The 21,377-nt window shown below is 48.6% G+C and overlaps 1 protein-coding gene across 1 annotated transcript in view; it reads right to left on the bottom strand.

The window, feature by feature from the left end:
* The window catches only part of LOC140641718 (stimulated by retinoic acid gene 6 protein-like), a 49,226-nt gene extending 39,022 nt beyond the window's left edge, over window positions 1–10,204 (bottom strand). The window contains exon 1 of the mRNA XM_072842026.1: window positions 9,891–10,204. Coding sequence (XP_072698127.1) covers window positions 9,891–10,072 — 182 coding nt within the window. The 5' untranslated portion in view covers window positions 10,073–10,204. The remainder of the gene's footprint in view (window positions 1–9,890) is intronic.
* Window positions 10,205–21,377: the final 11,173 nt, after the last annotated feature.

Genomic DNA, 21,377 nt, shown 5'->3' with positions numbered 1-21,377 from the left:
ATCAAGTGTCCCCCTCAGTGCCCGCCACCCAGTCACCCCCATCCCCCACCCTCCTCCCGTTCCACCACCCCTAGTTCGTTTCCCAGAGTTAGGAGTCTCTCATGTTCTGTCTCCCTTTCTGATATTTCCCACCCATTTCTTCTCCCTTCTAAATTGGGAATTATTTAAAATACTACCCAGTATTAACTGAAGGTTAAGACAAGTTACTATCCATTTGCTGGTAGTAAGAGTGTAAACAGGTATAACCATTCTGTGGATTAATTTTACAATATATACACCAGGAATCTTCAAAACACAATTCCACTTCTAAGAATTCTACTTTTGAGAAATAGAAGCTAAGGAAGTACTCAGAAAGCCACCTAAAGATATGCTCAGATTCTCTCTCTCTCTATCCCTCACTCTGCCAATCTCTAAGTATATAACACTTGAAATGTAATATATGCTCATTGTAAAACACTGAAAATATTTACAAATGTATAAAGTAGTAAATAAAAAGTCCTTCTCCTTTATAACCTTTATAGTTCTAAGCAAAAATGGGATCTGACTACACTTGATTTCTTCATTTAATCAAGGAAAGAAAACGCATTTACTAAAGAAAGGAAATTTCTTGTGTCAGTATATACAGATGCATCAGACTCTTCTGGATGGGTGACTGCCACACAGATTCACCAGCAGGCCCGTGTCCTGCTTGGAGGGGCTGAGCCGAGAGCTGGTCTGGAAACAGGTGAGCTCATGTAGCCCCGGGGCTACATTTCCTCCCAGCAGCCACCACCGTGAACATTTGAAGCCTACCACAGGCAACCCAAGTTCGAAAACCACTGAGACCCCTTCCTGGTCTCTGCTACTCATACTGCTTCCTGGTGGGTCCAGGGCTGGTGGGCAGGTGGCTAAAGGGTGAACACCTATAGGACAGCAGCAAAGCAACACCCCCAAATGTAGAAGATCCTCTTTCCACGGATGATGCCTTGGGAATGTGTTTCTGATATACTGTTAAGTGAAAGAAAATTCCTTCTTGATCCCAAGTTGTGAAGAGTGGGCATCTCTAGGTAGTGGGATTTCAGGTCATGCTACTGTCTTCTTATGATTTTTTTTCTGAACTGCAGTACACAGAGATATGCTGCTTGACAGCTGTGTCCTTCTAGCCGGATGAGTGCTAAGAACAGTGTCTAGCACATAATAGAGGCAATAAACATGTGCTCTGTAATCTGGGGAAAAAATGAATGGTTGTCCTTAAGCCATAAAACACCATTCTGAAGTGAAGATGTGTGTGAAATCAGCATAAAGTGAAAATATGCAAGGTTTGTGGTGGTATAAATTACAAATCTTTAATTAAAAAAATCTTTTTTTAAAAGGTTTTATTTATTTATTCATGAGAGACACAAAGAGAGAGGCAGAGACACAGACAGAGGGAGAAGCAGGCTCCATGCAGGGAGCCCGATGCGGGACTTGATCCCTGGACCCCGGGATCAGGACCTGAGCCAAAGGCAGATGCTCAACCGGTGAGCCATCCAGGCGTCCCTAATTTTTAAAAATTCTTAATAAAATGCTGTGAGGGCCAATCTGAGGCGTGCTATGTACTGCTCCCTTTGGCCCTAACATTATCACTCTATAGAAATAAGTTAAACATAGGACAACAGCCCTCCTTGACAGATGGGTGTCACTTAACTGTGTGTCGGCTATGGCCGAGGCATTCTGCAATTTTAGATTACCTAATCTTTGCAGGAATCTCATGTTATCTCCTAAAATTAAGAAGTGAAGCCAGGAGAGGCTTCATAGCCCGCCCAGAAGAAGGTGAGGCTGCCCATCACCACCCTCCCAGTCCCAGCTGCCAACTCACAGGGCTCCCTGGAGCTGCTATAGTAGCCTGGCCTCCCAGCCTGTGGCCGACCCATCTCCCACTCCCAGGGCAGCCTGGCACCTGGCACAGAGAGGCCCAGGAATGCCTGCTACATTTAAGAAACAAAACAGAGGATCAGGATCACAGGGAAAGGGAGGGAAAAAGAAAACAAGAAGAAATCAGAGAGGGAGATAAACCATAAGAGACTCATCTTAGGAAACAAACTGAGGGTTGCTGGAGGGGGGAGGAGTGGGGAGAGGGGGTAACTGGGTGATGGACATTAAGGAGGGCATGTGATGTAATGAGCACTGGGTGCTATATACACCTGATGAATCACTGACCTCTACCTCTGAAGCCAAGAATACATTATATGTTAATTAACTGAATTCAAGTTTAAAAATAAATAAATATGAAGGAGGAAAAAAAAAAAAAAGGAATTGGCACCGGGGAATGTTGAGTCTTTTGATTTGGGTGAGGTCAGCTCCCTCTGAGTTGCTTGAGCAGAAGAGTGCCTTCTGCTTCAACTCCCAACTATCAAGTTTTAAGTAAGTAAATACTTTAGATCAAAAAAAAATTTTTTTCCAAGGGAACTTCCCTCAAGAATCTGAGGCCCAGAGAGGGCCAGCGAACAGAAGAAGTCAGGATGCCCAGGACTATTTCAGGCATAGCCCAGTGAGTTCAGGCACTGGCCTCCTCATGGGCAGCAGCAGCAGGACTGCTCAGTGTGGAGAAGGATTAGGGAAGGAGGAAGAGGTCTCTGTCTGTCCGTGTGTGTGTGTACGTGTGTGTCTACATGGGTGCAGGTGCCTGCCTGTCCATGTGATACCTCCAGGAGGGCAGTAGTCTGTGTGTTGGGGTGTGTGATGTGCCAGCCCAGACCCACCTCTGTGAATCCCATCAACCCCCTCATGCACAGCCTCCCTGAGGGTTCAGGGCAGATGTAATGGTGTGCTCAGGCTGGCTTGTACCAGCTTGGGACTGTCCCATCATCAGGAATCTTGCCAGCCAGTTGTTCAAGACCAGCACTGTTAAAAATTAAATTATATAAATTTATAATTAAATAAGCCATATTAAAAAGAAAGGTAGGAAATACTCAAAACCCATCACTTTGTAATTATTTTTCCATCATCTATGCTTTTGAGGTTATTTACATCTATTGTATCCATATGATGGAAACTATGTTATAGGGTGCCACTGAGCATCTCTTCCCATATTCACTTTCAGGGACATCAAGCTGGGAATATTTACATCATGTTGGGAATATTTACATGGTGGAAACAGGGAAACACTACAAATCAGGGCTTGCTTTATTGTTTTGTAGATTGACTATGAAGTGGCAGAGAAAATGTTAATAATAATGCAGATTACATTTAAGCATGTTTGTAGCCATGGCACTGTAAATCGCAAAAAAAAAAAAAAAGAAAAGAAAAATTTTGAGGAAATACTCTTCCAGAATTTTTTTTCTCTTCCAGAATTTAAAAACCCCTATCCTATTCATCTAAGAAATAGTTTCCATTAATTGATAAACAAGTGAATTTCTGACCCATCCCTTGTCTTCATTGTTTCATATGGGTCTTACTCATTAATGTAAATAAAATGATCAAATAACATTCATGTCGAAACTATGCTCATTCATCAATTGCAGGTTAGCTACAGATAAGAGTTCAGCAAAAAATCAATGAAAGCATTCCACGAGAATTAATTGGTTGTATGGAACCTGTACTAAAGAGTGTTGTATATTTCATTATTTGTAAGTTGTGTGATACATCTGTTCTATTAGTACCATGTATGTTAAACATATATATTTTTTTCCAGAGAGCCAGTTTTTACACATTCCCTGGCACACCACTGGGCAGATGTGGCCCTGGCCCTGGGCATGGGCGAAAAAAATGAGGATGTCGGAGTTTGGAAACTGATGTTGATATAAAATATGCTTTGGGAGAAAGATAAGTTTAGAGGAAAAAAACACAGGAGGGAGCCAGTGCCCTGACCTACTCTCTTCTCCCATGCTCTGCAAAATGAGAGAACTGGACCAGTGTAGTATTTTTAAGTTTTTTTGACTACGAGTCATAGTTGTGGTCAAGTACACAATAGCTGTGACCCAGTTCACTTGTGTATGTGTGCGAGCACACGTAAAACAAATTTTCCCAACACAGAACTCTTCATATGCACAGTATCCTCTAGTATTTTTAATTTGATTCAATTCTATTCATTTTGCTCTGGTCCATTCCATTTTGTAAAATGCCGGTCATAACCACTAAATTAATTGTACAGTCCACTAACGGTTCTCAATCAGCAGCTTGTTAAAAACCTGACTATGAGGTCATTGCCAGGGCAGGGGCCCCCATCCCTGAAGGCCTCTGACTCACGGTACCTGCTGCAAGCATTTGTCCTTACACTGAGGGTTCCCAAATACCAGGCCTTGCTCTGATGTGTAACAGCAGGTGAGATCATCTGGAAACTTTAGATGAGGCCCTTATCAGCCTGCCCTTGGGGGCATTGCACCAGCCTCCTGGCCCTGGCTCACCTCCCTGGTGCCAGAGTCCATCCTTCTGCCCTCCCCTGGGAAGGTCTCTCCGCAGCTCCTTAGCCATGTGGCTCTCTGGTACTCATCACCTGTACTTCCTGTTGCCGGTGACTTCTTCAGGCCTAAGCTCTCACTCTCAGCCTGGGCTTTTCCAAAGCAAGAAAAGTTTCACTCAACTTCAAACTCCAACCATCTCCCATCCCAGCTCTACCCCCAGCTTTTAACTTGGGACAGATACATAACAAACCCAGTACGTGCTAAATGAATGAATGAATAAAGATGGAAGGAAGGAAGGTGGAGGGAGGGAGAATGAGAAACACAGCACTGAAGTGGTGGGCTTGTGTGTGGCACAGCTATGCCCTGTCCACCTGAGGGAAAACGCTCTCATCCACCCATCATGGAGTCACAGACCTCCACCCAGTCACCAGAAGTTTCTGGAATCCAACCCCTTTGGATGCATGAATGCCTTCTAGGACCCTCCCCAGAACCCATACCGACACCCAGGCAGCCATGGTGTCTCATTTGGGCACTTCCCCACAAAGCCAACCCTTCCATTTCACTGAGTCATTGGAGCCGGACAGACCTGAGAGGGAGCCCAGTTCCATGTCTCAGCAGCTGTGTGACGGTGGCCAACCATGCCTTCCTGGGCCATACTCTCTTCATCCTGAAAGTGGATCTGATGCTTCCCCTCTGGGCTGCCTGACAATTAGACACAGTGAGAGTCAAGTGCCCATCTCAAGTTCAGTGAGAACTGATGTTCTCCCTTTCCTGCTTTGGCACAGCTCTGACCAAAGAAAAGAGATTTGCCTTCAGTTGGGCTGAAAAGGTACTCCTGCTGGCCAACCCTGTCTGCTCCTCTGTCCTTGGAGTGTCTATGGTCAGCCCTTCTCAATCCACTGCACGGCACAGTCTGGCATCCCCGGTCTCTTACTAGGCATGAGGGTATCGGGGACTCCCCTGCTGTTGGCCCCCTGACCATGCAATGGACTGAAGTCCTTCACCTGGTTAACCAGTAGCCACAGTGTCTGCTACGCTTGGCCCTGTGACCGCCTCTCACTTCCATGCTACTGGCAGGGTGGCCAAAGCACAGCATCTTTACCCAGAAAAGCCCCACTGCCCCTTAGAGCCACCAGCTTCTGAGACCCTCACATAAAGAGGCCTGGCCAGGCATGACTGCTTCAAGGTCACCTAGCTGTGCCGCAGGTGCCACAGCTCCTTTAGCCCAGAGACCACACTTCTGTTGGTCACTTGTGAACTAAGCAGGTTGAACTGCTTGGGGCACAGCCCACCACCACAGAAGCCAGCCCACTGCTTGCCAAGTGTCTTTTCCTGGGTCTGCATCCCCCTGGATGGGGAGCTCCCTGGGGTCTGAGACCCTTCACATTTATCTCTAGGTGCCTGGCTCCTGGGTGCACCAGTAGGTGCTCACAAAAGTTCCCTAAGTGGTTGGAGGGATGGCTACCATTTTCTCAGGGCCCACTGGGCACCAAGCCACGCTTTAAGGGCTGTACAATATTAGCTAACTTCATCCTCATGACAGCCCTGTGACAGAGGCACTACGATCACCCCACTTCACAGATGGGGAAATGCAGAGGCACTGAAAGGTCAGGAAGTTCATCCAAGCCTACTCAGCTAGTAAGTGGAGGAGCCAGCAGGACTCGAACCCTGGCAATGTGGACCATCACATAAGAACCTTCTGTTACATTCTAGGACTCTTCGATGTCGTATTCCAGTTCCATGGTCAGGGCAATCTGAACTCTCTCAAAGACCAGAGTTGCACGGGGGCCTGTGAAGGACTGACTTTGTGTGCCAGGTCATTTGTGCACAGATTTAAGAGTTCCATGGGGGGAAGCAAACTTCCTTTCAAGTCTGAGATCCACGATGAAATGATAAGCTGTCTGGAGGAGTGGGGAGCAGGAGGGGGTCCCCAGAAAACCAGTCTGGCTGTGGGATTGGTGATGGGAAGACATGCGTTCAATACACTATTTCCATATCAGAAAGGGAGACAGAACATGAGAGACTCCTAACTCTGGGAGATGAACTAGGGGTGGTGGAAGGGGAGGTGGGGGGGGGGCAACTGGGTGATGGGCATTGGGGGGGGCACTTGATGGGATGAGCATTGGGTGGTATATGTTGGCAAATTGAACACCAATAAAAAATAAATTTACAAAAAAAATACACTATTCCCTCCTCTGTTATAAATATGTATACTTCCAATTTTAAAACTTTAAATTGTTTAAATAAAATAAAATTAAGTCCATGACTATCATAAAACCCACACGGGTGGCCGCCTGGCGGACGATCTCTTGTTTTCTTCCCTGCCCCACTACCCCACTTCAGGCCTGCCTCTGACAGCCTTTCCAGAAAAGTCATATGTGTCTTCTGTCTGTTTCTCTCTTACTGTCTGCCTGCTGGTTTGTCTCTGTCACTTTCTGTGACTCTGAGAACCAGGGGAAAGCTATGTAATGAAAGATATACACACACTCTGTTTTTATTCCACTTTTTTCCCGGGGCGTCTGTCTTCTCTGTGTCCAAATACATTTCCTTCTCTTTTGCCTTGACTACTGTCATTCATTTTGCCCTTGCTGTACAGCTGGAAATGGTCGGTTCTGGGTCAGTAACCTCCTTAAGAGGGCATGTATAGGCTTATTTTTTATGTTCTTGTGGGACCTCAGATCTGTCTGGAGGGAAGAGTCTGGGATTTGGAATCAAGCACCTTGCAACCTGGGGTGACTCATTTCTCCTCCCTGCACCCTGGGCTGCCTGGCTGCGGAATGGGTAGAGTGCCAGCACTTCCCTAGATCATTAAAGAATGGATATGGATGGTGCATTGTTAACTGAGGCCCACATCCCCCTTCCCTATAGCTGCCTCCCTCAATGCCTCAGGTGGATTCCAAGCAGCAGCCTGGCCCCCAGAGGACCCCGGGGCGCTCTCCTTGGGTGGCACCAGCAGCAGCATCGAGAGACACAGAAGCCACTGTACCAAAATCCTGACTGGGTGCCCCGGCTCCACCAGTGTCTTGGGGAGACCAGATCAGCTCGGCCAGGTTGGGAACAGAGCTCTTCACTGGAACATAGGAACCATGGGATCTTCCCCTGTGTCAGCTAGGGGGTACCTTGGGAAGGAACAGGGCTCTTCAGTTCCCAAAGCATTCTCACTCCCAAGGTCTGGCTGGACCCTTAGAGAAGGAGCTTCAGAGAGAGGCTGTCACTTGTCCACAGGAGTGGAGGGGGGACTCCAACACAGGTACTGACTTTAAGCTCTGAGGATCAGAGTTGAGGTATTAATGGGCCTTTCATGCCTTTATTCCATTTTCTCCCAGGGCCTCTTATTTTCCCCACCATGTGCCAGGTCTTTATTCTCTGTGAGCAGAGCCAGACAACCAGCCTGGGTCCAGGGAGACAACCATGATAAAGAGGAGGTCCTGGGAGGGGCACATGGAGGCCATGAGGGCATGAGGCTGACCTCAAAAGAATGTCAGGGGCCCAGAGGGCACAACAGCCCCATGAGGTACATCACATTCTCTGAGGGCAGCTCAGACTTCTATTCTGAGTCCAGACCATATAGCCAATTGCCTGCCTTCTCGTTATCTCGGTTTGGATGTCCCAAGCACTCCAGTCCAACCTGTCCCAACTGAACACTCCTGCCAACCTGCTCCTCCTCAGGGATCCTCAGGTCAGGAGTAGCATCACCGCCCGTCCATTAGGCCAAGCCAGAGGCCCAGAGGCATGCTCTCTAATCCACCCCTAGATCAAGCCCGGTCAGGAGGACTCTCCAATCCTTGCTGAATCCAGACACGCCTCCATCCCCCCAGTCACCACCACAGTCTAGGCTACCCTCATCCTCACCTGGACTTCAGGATAGAATTCCCACCATGTCCTACACATCCTGCGCTGCCCCCCTCATCTGTCCTCTACCCTGTGACCAGAGGGACCTCCCGAAGTCCACATCCAACCACACCCCCTTGCTTCCTCTTACTGCTTCCTCTTAATGCTTCCCTCTGAGCCCAAGGAGCCCAGCTGGAGAGAGGGGAGAGAGAGACCAGCCAGCGCCCTCAGGCTCCCTAGTTCACATCCCCCAGCACTCAGCTGACTCCCCTCTCTGTCCACTTGTCCTTCAGGACACCCTCTGGTCTGTTCCCTGTCCCACATCCTTCTCCACCCACTGGAGGCTTCCTCCCTCTTTCCCCATACCTAGGGCTCCAGGTACAGGTATGCCCTTCTTTTCAAAAACTCACATTAGGCCATCTTGCTTTTATAAAAGCCCTACATTAGTACTTGTTTTCACTAACCAAAAGAAACCCAAAGGGGGTTTTCCCCTTTATGAAAAAAGGCCAAAAGCAAAAAAACAGTGTTCAGCGTTTGTTTTATAGCAAGTTGTTATAGAAGCAGCAGGGACCCCAGTTATCGAGATGCGCCCCCAGCCCCCCGCCTGCTCCTTCCCCAGGAAACACATTCAGCATCTCCATCAAGCTGCCAGAGCTTGGAACTGTGTCTGTGAGCACTGGTGCTTTATCTTGATTTATTTTGTGCATCTGTTAGCCAGATGTGTCCTAAGATAACAGAAAAGCCTAAGAGAGGTTAGTTCTGGGGTCTGGGAACACTCAAAAATTTTTCTACATAACGGCTTTACAGCACTCTGGCTTATGAAAAGTTTAGTAACAGACAGCCTGCTTCCCCAAGGGACTCCCATCATGTCTGTCTGTCCATGACTCCTCTTCTGTCACTCACCCTCCACGGCATCCCTCAACAACCTAACCAGACACACTATGACACCAGAAAGTGACAGTTCTACTTTCTGTCATAGTTTGGGCTACTCTTTTCAGGTCTTAGATTATTTAAGATGAAAGATTTAAGTTCCAATGTTTGAATGAGAGTTCTTAATCACTGGCATTTGGACAGGACTTTATAGATCTCAAAGTCATTTCACATCCTCTTCTCATATGATCTTTTTTTTTAATCATACGATCTTTACAAAGTTGGGGTTCAGCTGGACCAGAGTTATTACACCTGATTTATAAATGAGGAAACTGAGGCATTTGGATTTTCCGGAAACTACAGAGCCAGGATTCCAACTCAGGTCCTCCAACACCATCCCTGGGCTCTTCCCATTTGACTCAGGCTCCAAACTGAAGGTAAATAGAAATCTGTTCACTGGGATCCCTGGGTGGCACAGCGGTTTGGCGCCTGCCTTTGGCCCAGGGCGCGATCCTGGAGACCCGGGATCGAATCCCACGTCGGGCTCCCGGTGCATGGAGCCTGCTTCTCCCTCTGCCTATGTCTCTGCCTCTCTCTCTCTCTGTGTGACTATCATAAATAAATAAAAATTTAAAAAAAAAAAAGAAATCTGTTCACTGACCCAGGAACCCATCCATGGTTTCTGTCTACATGCCAGCCTACCGACAAATCAGCTAAATCTATGCCTTTCTCCCAGTTTCCGTGAACCACCAACATCAAAGAAGACAGCTGACAAGAACAAGTGGTTGTCCAGCACGACTTGTCTTGAATCCGACTCTGATAACTCACCTTGAGTTTGTAGAAAGCATCTCGGTGGGAAAGCAGTTGCCTGCAACCCCAGTGAGCAATCTGGTTCTCTGGATTGTGCTGTGAGCTTCTCTGGCCTCTTGGTTATCAACTGCTTCTGATATTCTGGTGTTGTGCCCAGTTGCCTTCACAGCACCCAAAAACCCTAGAGAAAAGGCAAACATCCAGTCAAATATTTACCAAAGAAATGAAAGCAGGCAGGTGGCTTTCTTCCTTGTTTTGGAAGACAAACGGCTATTTTTCTGCTCTTCCTCCCCTTCTCCTGCTTTCTCAGGTAAAGCAGGAACGTCCCTCCCATTTGCTCTCTCCTGGACACTTGCTATCTCTTTTAGCCCCCTGGGGTGGGCACCGGAGTGTGGGGGGGGGTTGCTGAACTATCAGAACTTTGCCCAGCAGCTAAGTCCTCTTTGGCTAGCTATAAAAATTATTATAGGCAATAAAGTAGGACTCTGTCTCGAGGCAATAAACCAGGAAACGAGGACCACTGGCTTCAAGATTCTCCTTGGAAACGAGGCCACCCATTGCCAGGAGAAGAGGCTAGAGACAAGTTCAAAACTGAACCCCACCCATGCAGCAGAACTGGCTTGCTGGCCGCCAGGATTCTTGATCCTTTTCCATAAAGTGAGACTGTTGCTCAGAAGGACCTGCCCAGCCAGGGCCATACTCCCCAGACTCCCCAGGCCCTGGCTTCTAGGAACAGACATGGAGCTAAGGCTCACCAAAGGAATGTGAGCAGAGGTGACAGGGGTTACTTCTGGGCCAAGACAGTTAAGAAGCAAGTGTGTCTTTTCCACCTTCCCCTTCCCCATCTGCTGGCTTAGAACACAAAGGACCTAAAGAAATGGGATGGACCAAGCCTGGGTCCCTGAATCACTATGTAAAGGAATCTGTTCTCTGCACCAGCGGACCTCTCACACACTGGTCTGTGGGCAAGAAATAAAGTTCTACTGTAACAAGCCAGGGAAGCACAGGCTTTTGTCACGACAAATGTTGCCCTCGCTGATGCGGCACAGAATGTGGAGGACTTGTAACCATCATGAGGTCCAGGTCCTTTATTCTAAAGGTAAGAAAGCTAAGGTTTAAGGAAGAGAAGTGGACTAAAAGGACTGGCCAAGCCTCGGAAACCCCGCTGTGCCCGCAGAGCTGTGCCAAGGGCATGAGCAGCTCATGTCACAGGTAGAGAACCCAGGGCACTGCTGATTGGACCAAATGCCCGACCCCAGACAGCCAGTCATAAACTGCATCAACCTATTATCTGTGATGGACACTCTGCCCAGCGGGTCACTTGTCTCGGGAGTTTGACCTTGAGACAGAGCAAGAGCTGAGTGTTGGTCAGTGGGACCGAGAACCAAGTGACACATAGATGCAGGACATAGGGAGGGGTGGCGTCCCGATCAGGGCCGAGCATGCCTCTCCTGCAGCTGAGAACAGTTACGATTTCCCAGGTACCGCAGTGGCCACGGATTCTAAATGGCCTCGCTGTTTCCAAATGGTCTGATTGGGAAGGAGAGGCCAGGAGTCCCCGTCTGTCAGTGCCCCCTGCGCCCAGCTCCAGGCCAGGCCAGGCCAGGCACCACCCGCCCTCCTCCCAGCTCTCACTCCGGCCCCTCTCATGCACCCCTTCCCCAAGCCCGGAGGGGGCCCACATCACAACGGGTGCAGGCACAACCCGGAATGAGCCGGGGTCCTGCATCAACACTGGGGGATGGGAAATACCTGTTTGAGGTTCTGCAGGATTAAGGAGTAAATGTCCATCACGTTCGAGTCATTACGCATGGTGGAGGCGGCTTGCTACAGCTGCTGGTCCGCATCCTCACAGCCGGTGCCGGACCACCTCGGAGCTCCCTGCCCCCCGCTGCCCCGCCTCCCCCTCGCTCAGGACAGGGCACATCTCCCCGGCGCAGCTCAGGCGCTCCTGCCCTTGCTCAGAGCCCTCCCAGGGCCTACACTCCTGCCCTCCCTCCTAGGGGCCTTTCCAAACCTTCCAGGGAGTCGCTTCCACCTTCTTCTCTGGCCTCATCTCCACTAGTTTCCTGCCACATTACGTTCTCTGTGAGTTGTAGTCCATCCCTAAGCACAACCTTCCATGCTCCTCTGGATCTTCAGGGAGCAAGGAACAGAGATCTACTCAAGGTGCCTGGGGTTAGTGGGGTTTCCTACTACTCCCCTGCAGGGTCCCAACCCCGGAAGGCTCTGGAAACTCAAACCAGCTCTTGAGAATTGTTCTTCTACCTCCCTGGCCGAGAGCCCTCTCTTGTCTCTCTCCCTTTGGGTATTTTTGCTTCTCTTTATGGTTCAGTCTCTTTGCTTTTTTATGGCTTCTGCTGTCTCGTGGTTTCAACTCACCACTGTCCTGAGGATTATCTTTTCAACTTCTACCCCCAAAGGTCACCCCCTCCTCTGCAGTTCCCTCAGTTGGAAGTGCTCACAGTAAAGCTCCGTCCTGGTTTATCTTTACCCCGTGTAGGTCATAGACCAGTCTACGTTCTTCTGTCTTTGGCTCATGCAGCCTTTGTATATACTTTGCTAGGGCTGCCATAACAAATACCACACACAGGGTTGCTTAAACAACAGAAATGTAATCTTTCACAGTTCTGGAAGCAGGAAGAACCAGATCAAGGTGTCAGCAGGTTTGGTTTCTACTGAGGTCTCTGGCTTGCAGAGCATTGCCTCCTCACTGTCCCTGCGCCACCTTTCCTCTGCACATGTGCACCGCCAGTGTCTCTCTCTGTATCCTAATCTCCCCTTCTTAGGAGAACACCAATCAGATTGGATTGGAGCCCACCCTAATGGCTCCATTTTAACTTGACTATTTCTTTAGATGGCCCATCTCCAAATATAGTTGCATTAGAAAATACTGGGGGTTAGGGCTTCAACATATGAATATGCAGGGGGACATGAGTCAGTCCATCACAACTGGTCTAATCAGCTCTGGTGGAGTGGGAAAGGGTCACGTAAGCAGTAAACAGACACCATAACTGACAAATTCAGACCATTTGTTTTTTATCCCTTTATTATCCCCATTAAACACCTCCTCTTCCTGCTTATCCCCATTGTTCTTGTTCAGTAAGTCCTACCTCAAACATAGTATCTGGCATGAAGTGTCACTGGTCACTACAGTGTAACCTTATTTGTCTTGGTGTGATCTGCAGCTCTTTTATGGTACATATTAGGTCTTCTTCATTTGCTATAGGACACATATTTATGGAACAATGGGTGCAGTGGTTCCAAGTGTGGACTCTGGGACCAACTTCATTGTGAACTAGCTGCATAATCTTGACCAAGTTACTGTTATCCTCTCTGAGCACTGGTTTCACCTGAGATAAGGTATACAATGCTGCGTGGTCACGTGAGGTTGAAATGAGCAAATACCCATGAAGCGTTTAGGTGGGTGCCTGACACCCAGTAAGCACTCGATGGACATTAGCTGGGTGCTGACTGGGACTCGGAGTATATAGTCACATCCCAGGTCACTGTGTCCAGTTCCCCCAGTAGATCACAGTGACTTGGAAGCCAGCACTAGATCTGGCTCAATGCAAAGTCTGCAATACAGGGGAGGCTTTGTAAATGCTTATTCTTGGAATTGAAAATAACAAAAGGAAAATGAAAAAGAGACATAGGAGGATCAAGCCCAACACAACTCTGGTACCGGATGTCTAGAAACAAGGAAACACTGTAAATGTGTTTCCTCTAAAACCAGGCCCTCTCCTTCCTGGGAAGGAGAGGTTCTTGCCATGTCCATGCCACATGGTTCAGAGAAAAGAACCGCAAAGCTCTTCTCCCTCCAGACACATGGAGAGGCCATCTCTTCCAGGAGCCAGGTGCTTCCTGGCTCCATGGCCCAGGCTTCAAACGGCTATTTTAAGTTCTTGGATTATAATGGTGGTTTCCCTCAATTCTACAATTCTTCTCTTCACACCATTCAGGAAAAGTCATTATTGAGTTGCCACTGACCGCCCTGGGAAGGATGGGAACAGCCACTTCAAAGTGGGAGAAACGCTAACATGCTTGAGCTAAAATGCTCAAGTTCAGCAAAATTTCATCTGCAATAATAAGCACCCATTTCTAAGCAGCTATGATGTTCCAGACGTGGCCCCTCTGAACAGGAGGCAGCCCTCTCTGGTAGATTCCATTTTCTTTCTCTCAAGCCTTCTCATTTTAGTGTTCAATCGAAACAAAGAACCTGATGGGCATCTGTAGAACGTTTCAACATTTGATTTTTCTCTACCAGTCTAACTTATGCAAACCTTTCAGAATATTGCTTCTTCTATCCAAAGCACATTAATTCCTTCTTGAAGTTTTGGGGCACCTGAATACTTATGTTGAGTTCATCCAGGTTATTGATAAAAACACTAATTATAGAGCCCTACAGCACTCCACCAGAGACCTCCTTCCAGCAGCGATGCGATGGTGCTGCAGTTGGCAGAGAGTGAGGACAGAGATGAGCAGCTACACCAGAACCCGGGTTAGGCTGGCTTACTGTCTTGCAGCTGTGTATTTAGCAGGGTTCAGAGTTTGGTGACAGGACAGAAGGGAACTCAGCACTGCATCTCAAAGGCTGTGCTTGTTTCCTGAGTGTGGGGAGCTTATCATAGGACAGCCTCTACTTATTCCAGACACGTGGCTGGCTTAATTATTAAATTTAGAAACAAAAGAACCCAGCTATCCAGATGATCTAGTGCAATTTCTCCATTAAGTAGCTATGATGTGGGGCACCTGGGTGGCTCAGTGGTTGAGCATCTGCCTTTGGCTCAGGTTGTGATCCCAGGGTCCTAGGATTGACTCCCTCATTGAGCTCCCTGCAGGGAGCCTGCTTCTCCCTCTGCCTGTGTCTCTCCCTCCCTCCGTCTCTCTCTCTCTCTCTCTCTCTCTCTCGAATAAGTAAATAAAATCTTTAAAAAAAAAAGTAGCTATGACAGCTTTCTAGAGCATCGATATCCCTTGACTAGGGACAATTTTCTCACTTAGAAAAAGAAGGAAACTAATCTATGTTCCAATCCTGCTCCTTCTCCATTACAGACCAGCCTGGCTCCACCTGCTAGGAGAATGAAGACAAACTTAACTGGGCATTCAGCGACCTTTGTGACCTGGCCCCAGTTTATCTTCCCATACTAGACTCAACTTTGGACAAGTCCTCAGGAGATCAGGACTGACCTCTCAGGTACCATCCATTTCCCCTGCAATCACCCATTCATTCTTGTCACAAATATTTACAAAGTACCTGTGTGCCAAGAAGAATGCCAGTCCCTGAGGATAGGTACTCTAGAGACACATCTTGGGCCCTCTTCCCATTAGCCAAGAGCCTGGCTGAGGCACAGTGTGCTCCCTGGGGAGGGTTCTGGTACTCTGTAATTGCTCACAGATGGGATGCAGAGAATGAGATGACTACACCAGGAGGCTGGGCTGGGGTTACACAGGGACAGACCAGAGCAGCAGATCAGACCCTGCAAAGGCCATTTCTAGAGCATCAGGAGGGGGACCCACTTAAACTGAAAGCCAACCACATATGGGAAAAGGAATTCAGCGCTGGGACACCCAGAGACCCGGGTCTTCCCCTCAGCTCTGCCCTGCAGGGCTCTGGAACTTTGAGCAAGTTTCTTCCCATTCTGGCTCCAGTCACCCCCTTTTTAAAGTGAAGATGTCAGAGGTGGTCTCTAAAGACCCCTTCTCCCCACCTGACCCAGCTCTGATGAAGCCTTCCCTGAGCTCCCTCAAGAACCCCACTGCTTCAGATGGACTCATACCTCTGGAGTACGCTGTGATTATCTGTATCCATTTCTGTTCTCTTCTCCTAACCAAGAGTGCTTTATGCCAGCACCTTGGTTCATCTGAATGATTAGGGAGCGGGACACCTGGGTGGCTCAGTGGTTGAGCGCCTACCTTCGGCTCAGGGCGTGATCCTGGGGTCCTGGGATCGAGTCCGGCATCAGGCTCCCTGCATGGAGCCTGCTTCTCCCTCCGCCTGTGTCTCTGCCTCTGTGTGTGTGTGTCTCTCATGAATAAATAAAATAAAATGAATGATCAGGGAGCATAGATTGAACTAAATGAAGGAGGTTACAAGGTCATTTCTAGGTCTGTAATCCCGACCTTGTCCACAAGGTGGCACTGTGCACAGGTGGCCCTAACCCAAGCCTCGCATTTGGTGGAAGCCCTGGGAAAGATGCTGATGGGAAAACAGAGAACCAGGGATTTTCCTGAAAGACTTATCCTCTGACTCCCCGGTGGGTATTACTATCCCTTTCCTCCCCATCTTTAAGGTGTCGGTCTGTCAGACAGCAACACAGACCTGAGCTACAGGGCTGAGGCCTGGATCCCATGTTTCCAAGCTCCTCAGCCGGCAGGACCAGCACGCTGACCTCACCAGCCTCAGCACTTCCCACAGCCCCGCAGCTGGGCTGAGCCTCCTCTTTGCTCCTGACTGTGCCATGCTCTCTCTGGTCTTCATGCCTTCAGACACTCCGCTCCCTTTCTCTGCCCTCCTAGACAGCATCTACTGGCCCCTCGAGGCTCAGTTTAAAGAGTACCTTCTCCAGAAGGTGGACTCTTTGCCCCCAGCGCTTTTCTGTAGTCCTGTTTATTGTACTGAAATTGCTTCCAATTTGCCTTCCAGAGGCCACCCTCTTGAGCACACAGCGCCCGGCTTACCCTGCTGTCCTGCACCTGCCTGGCAAGTAGTAGCAGGCCCTCTGAGAGCTTGCCGCATGAAGAATGAGTCAATGAATCTACAAATTAGGGACGTGATGGAGCAAGACAAACAGAGAACCATCTCTCCTCCAACAGGGAGACACTTGAGAATAAGAAAAAACAACTACAGGTGACCCTTGAACAACATGGAGCGGGTAGGTAGGGGCACTGACCATCTGCATAGCTGAAAATCTGCATATAGGGACGCCTGGTGGCTCAGTGGTTGGGTCTGCCTTCGGCTCAGGCCGTGGTCCCAGAGTCTTGGGATCGAGTCCTGCATCGGGCTCCCTGCACGGAGCCTGCTTCTCCTTCCTCTTCCTGTGTCTCTGCCTCTCTCTGTGTGTCTCTCATAAAATAAATAAAATCTTTTTTAAAATCTGCATATAGCTTCTGATTCCCTGAAACTGAACACTATTAGCTCACTGTTGATCAGAAGTCTTACCAATAACGCAGGCGACTAACACATGTTTTGTATGTCCTATGTATTGAATGCTGAATTCTTACAATAGGGTGAACTTGAGAAAAGAAAATATTAAGAAACATCACAAATAAAACACATTTACAGTACTGTAGTATATAAAAGAAACCTGCCTACTTTAAATCCGTGTTGCTGGAGGATCCACTGTACATTTTTATGTTGACACTGGCTCAGGAAGAGACCAAATACTCCTTAGCACAATAAGGACACACTATTACTTTGAAAAGAGTAGAGCCAAGGGCATGTTAAAAGGAGGTAAATGCTTTCCTCTAGTGAGACTAGGCTGTGTTGTCCTCTAAGAAAATGAATCCTCCCCATGGCAAGGTGACTTCTCTTTCAATTATTTATGAGGAAATTGGTGGCAGCTGCTAACTCTCCTGGTTAAAAAAAAAAAAAAAAAAAAAAGTTCCAGGGGCTTCCACTAGTCCCTGCCTCTTCTAATAGTCCACACTCCATATGTCACAGAACTGATGTTGGGATTCGGCCAGTTGCCAAATGTGTCTATTCACTGTGGATTTTTTAATAAAGATTTATTTATTTTAGAGAGAGAGGGAGCAGGGAGGAGGGGCAGAGGGAGAGAGAGAATCCCAAGCAGACTCCCTGCTGAGTGGGTAGCCTGACACAGGGCTCAATCTCATGACCCTGAGATTAGGGCCTGAGCCGAAGTCAAGAGTTGGACGCTTAACCAACTGAGCCACCCAGGCGCCCCATGGTTCACTGTGATTTGAACATGGACCCTGAGTCCTGCAAGGCCCCCTTTGACTGTGGGCTACAGTGAGCCACTCTAGTAAATGGTCAGAGGTCCTTCTGGGAAGGCCTTGAAGGAGGACTTAATAGAATTTGTATAGCATCTTTGTGTAAGGGATCTGGCCTCCCCTTCTAATTAGGCCTGAAAATTGGAAAAGAGAACCTAGTGATTCAAATCCGCTTCTGGACACCAGACCTGGAGCTTTTTCCCATTGTACACAGCAAGTAACATTTTAGTAGGATGCTATTTCATTCCTAGGGACACTGTGACAACCAGACAATGCCAAAGATCTCTGTGAGTCAAAACCAGGATGTCCACTTCATCCGACTGTCCATCATGGTAACTGCACCCTGCCATGCCTTTGGCAGTTAAGTGCTACCACTTGGCCTCTGCTCTCCTGCAATCTCACCATCCCCAGAGGACTCAGGGAGCCCCTTTCAATGGTGGCATCTCTCATCATCAAATATGGCCAACAGAGGAGAGCACCCAAAGAGTTTTTCAAAGATAACAGTGCTTCCCTTGCTAATGAATTTCTCAGTGTCACAGGGAATTGGTGGTCCTCTGGATCCCCTTGGGGAATGTAGTAGGTGGTTGTGCGGTTGTCCATAATAAATCTATTTCAACATCTCCCCTAAGCCTTTTAATTTTCTCCTTTGCAACACCCTAAGGAAGTATTGGCATCTCAATTTAATTCAGTGCAGATCATCATTAAGCCTCAGTTTCACTTAAACAAGCTAAGTAAACTATAGAGTCACTACCAGCTACACAAACTGACACATTGAATCCACTGCACCTGTATCAACGCTATAAAAAGTTATATTCTGTTTTCTTTGGTCCCTCACCCTTAAAATCCATTCTTGCACATACTCCTCAAGTTACTGCAATGTAATTTAGCAAAATCTTGGCATTCTTGTATATCTTCTCAGATTTTGTACTTGCCCTGCTCAAGCATATGGAACTCTAATGCCACTTGTGAGTCAGGGGCCACAGGAGGCAAGTGGAGTAGGTCTCGAAGAGAAAAGGTATGCCTGGGCAGCCCGGGTGGCTCAGGGGTTTAGCTCTGCCTTCAGCCCAGGGCGTGATCCCGGAGACCCTGGATCGAGTCCCACGTCAGGCTCCCTGCATGGAGCCTGCTTCTCCCTCTGCCTGTGTCTCTGCCTCTCTCTCTCTCTCTCTCTCTCTCTCTCTCTCTCTCTGTGTGTGTGTGTGTGTGTGTGTCTCATGAATGAACAAATAAAATATTTAAATATATATATATATACATATACATAAAATTTAAAAAAGGAAAAAAGAAAAGGTATGCCTTGCAAGGTAACAGCCTTAAATAAGGGAAAGTGAATCTTCTCAGACATAATCTGCAAACTGCTTCCACTGGGGAGGGAGGAGGCAGGGAAGGCTCTGAATAACTCAGAGGCTCAAGATTCTTAACTTCATCTGAGTCCACCCAGATATCCCCATTCCGGGTCCAGCACCTACACTATGTCTGGGTTTTATAGTTATCTACAACAGGAGGGCAAACCCTCTATCATATCTTGGCTGCTTAGCATCTAAGTGTCCATCTTTGCAGAGCTCCACATCTTGCTATGTTCCCTCTGACACAGTATTGAATTGGAATCACAGTATTGAATTGAAATCTGTCCCTCCACAACTCCCACCCTTCATGCATGAAAACCCACCCCTCTCTTTGCTCTGAAACATCCCACCAGAAAACTGGAGACAGAGATTTTGTTTTCCCTCAGCCTTCTATGATTGGCCTGTTAAGCTTGAGATTCAAGACTATGGCCCATTTATGATCCCTGGGTGGCTCAGCGGTTTGGTGCCTGCCTTCCGCCCAAGGCGCAATTCTGGAGTCCCGGGATCGAGTCCCGCGTCGGGTTCCCTGCATGGAGCCTGCTTCTCTCTCTGCCCATGTCTCTGCCTCTCTCTCTCTGTGTGTGTGTCTCTCATGAATGAATAAATAAATAAAATCTTAAAAAAAAAAAAGACTATGGAGAAACTTCTCCTCACCTTAGGTCCTCAGACTGGGACAGTCACACCCACTTCAACAGCTGCTGAGTGTGCATGTATCCATCCTAACCGCAGTATGAGCTAGTCTCCTATGTGTGCCAACTGTGAGCAGAGGAGGTAGAAATTCACACCATGGGAGCTCACTACCTGGCAGACAACAGAGGTACCTCAACCCTCTTCCCTGCCAGGAGAACTCATCTTTTCTTTTACCCATAATCTTATGGGGCCCACAGATGTCACCCTCTGTGTTAACTGGCACTCTGGGAACCAGAGTTCACTGGGCTATGGGCTTGCAGGCAGTTTTAAAGGAAATGGACACCAATCCAAAAGGCTTCTCCATCTCTAAGAGTTCAGAAAAGAAAGAAAACTGCACACGGCAAATCAGGATTAAGGGGTGAGCAGGAAAAGCCACCCACACAGCTGAGTCAACAAGCCTCTCCCTCCACCCCATGTCTTCACTTCACCATACATCCAACTCCAGCAATCGGGACTCCCTAGGGTTTACTGTGCGGGTCCCCTGCCAGGACCGGGCCAGGGAGAGGATCCACAGCCTGGCTGCCAGCAGGGGCCACGTGAATAAATAACTGACCACATGCTACCGTGTCTTTCCAACATGCACTCCCCACTAACCACAAATATACTGACACCTGCGCGCCAGGACATTCATCACAGCATTATTTGTAGTAACAAAGGACTCAAAACTGGCTAAATAATTGCAGTTTTCATGCAATTAAATACTATGCAAAGTTTAAAAGCCTGAGGCTAATCCAAAATAGATCATCAGATCTCATCACAACCAAAGTCACTTTTGACTGTGAAATATATCAGGGTTTTAGTAGCATTCAGGGGGAGAAAACCAAACAACGCTCCATTGTTTGTACGAGCCCCCTTTCAGAGACAATCAGAGGCAGGGACACTACGGGAACTACTATGGCTGGAAAACTCAAGTGCAGAGTAACATGCAGGCCACGCCACTGTGTGTGCGCCCGTGTGTGTTCAGATGGAGGGGCTTTACGACCATACGTGCTTTAACGGGCATACGAAATTTCTGCAAACACGCAAGAACCTGATAACGAGTGGCCTCTCGAGGCTGGGCTGGGACACTGGGTCACAGGGTGGAAGGGAAACTCTTTTCACCATTACGCCCATTCGTAAAAACTCTGACGTGTTACACCGTATAGTCCCTTTTTAAAGACACAAAACTTGAAAACTCCTAAATGCAAACTAAAATTACGAAGCGCATCCTGTTGGGAGCGTCGACGGACCTGCAGCCCGCACGCCCGGTCCTGGCGCTCCCGCGGCGACCTCGGGCCACCTCGGGCCACCTCGGGCGAGCTCCCGCCGCAGGGCCCGCGGGTCCAGGGGCGCGGGCCTCGGGTCGCCGCTCCGGCCGAGCCCACCCCGCCGCGCGGGTCCCGGCCCGGGAGGCCGGCGGCGGCGCCCCGCGGTGCAGGCCCGGCCAATCAGCGGCCGCGAGGCGGGCGGGGTGGCGGCGCGGCGCGCGCCGAGCGCAGCGCGAGGCAGAGGCGCGGCGGCCGTCCCGGAGCCGACC

This window comes from Canis lupus, chromosome 10 (genome assembly GCF_048164855.1).
Source record: "Canis lupus baileyi chromosome 10, mCanLup2.hap1, whole genome shotgun sequence".
Taxonomy (NCBI): Eukaryota; Metazoa; Chordata; class Mammalia; order Carnivora; family Canidae; genus Canis; species Canis lupus.
The sequence above is the reverse complement of the archived record's forward strand: the minus strand, read 5'-3'. Positions and strand labels throughout refer to the sequence as shown.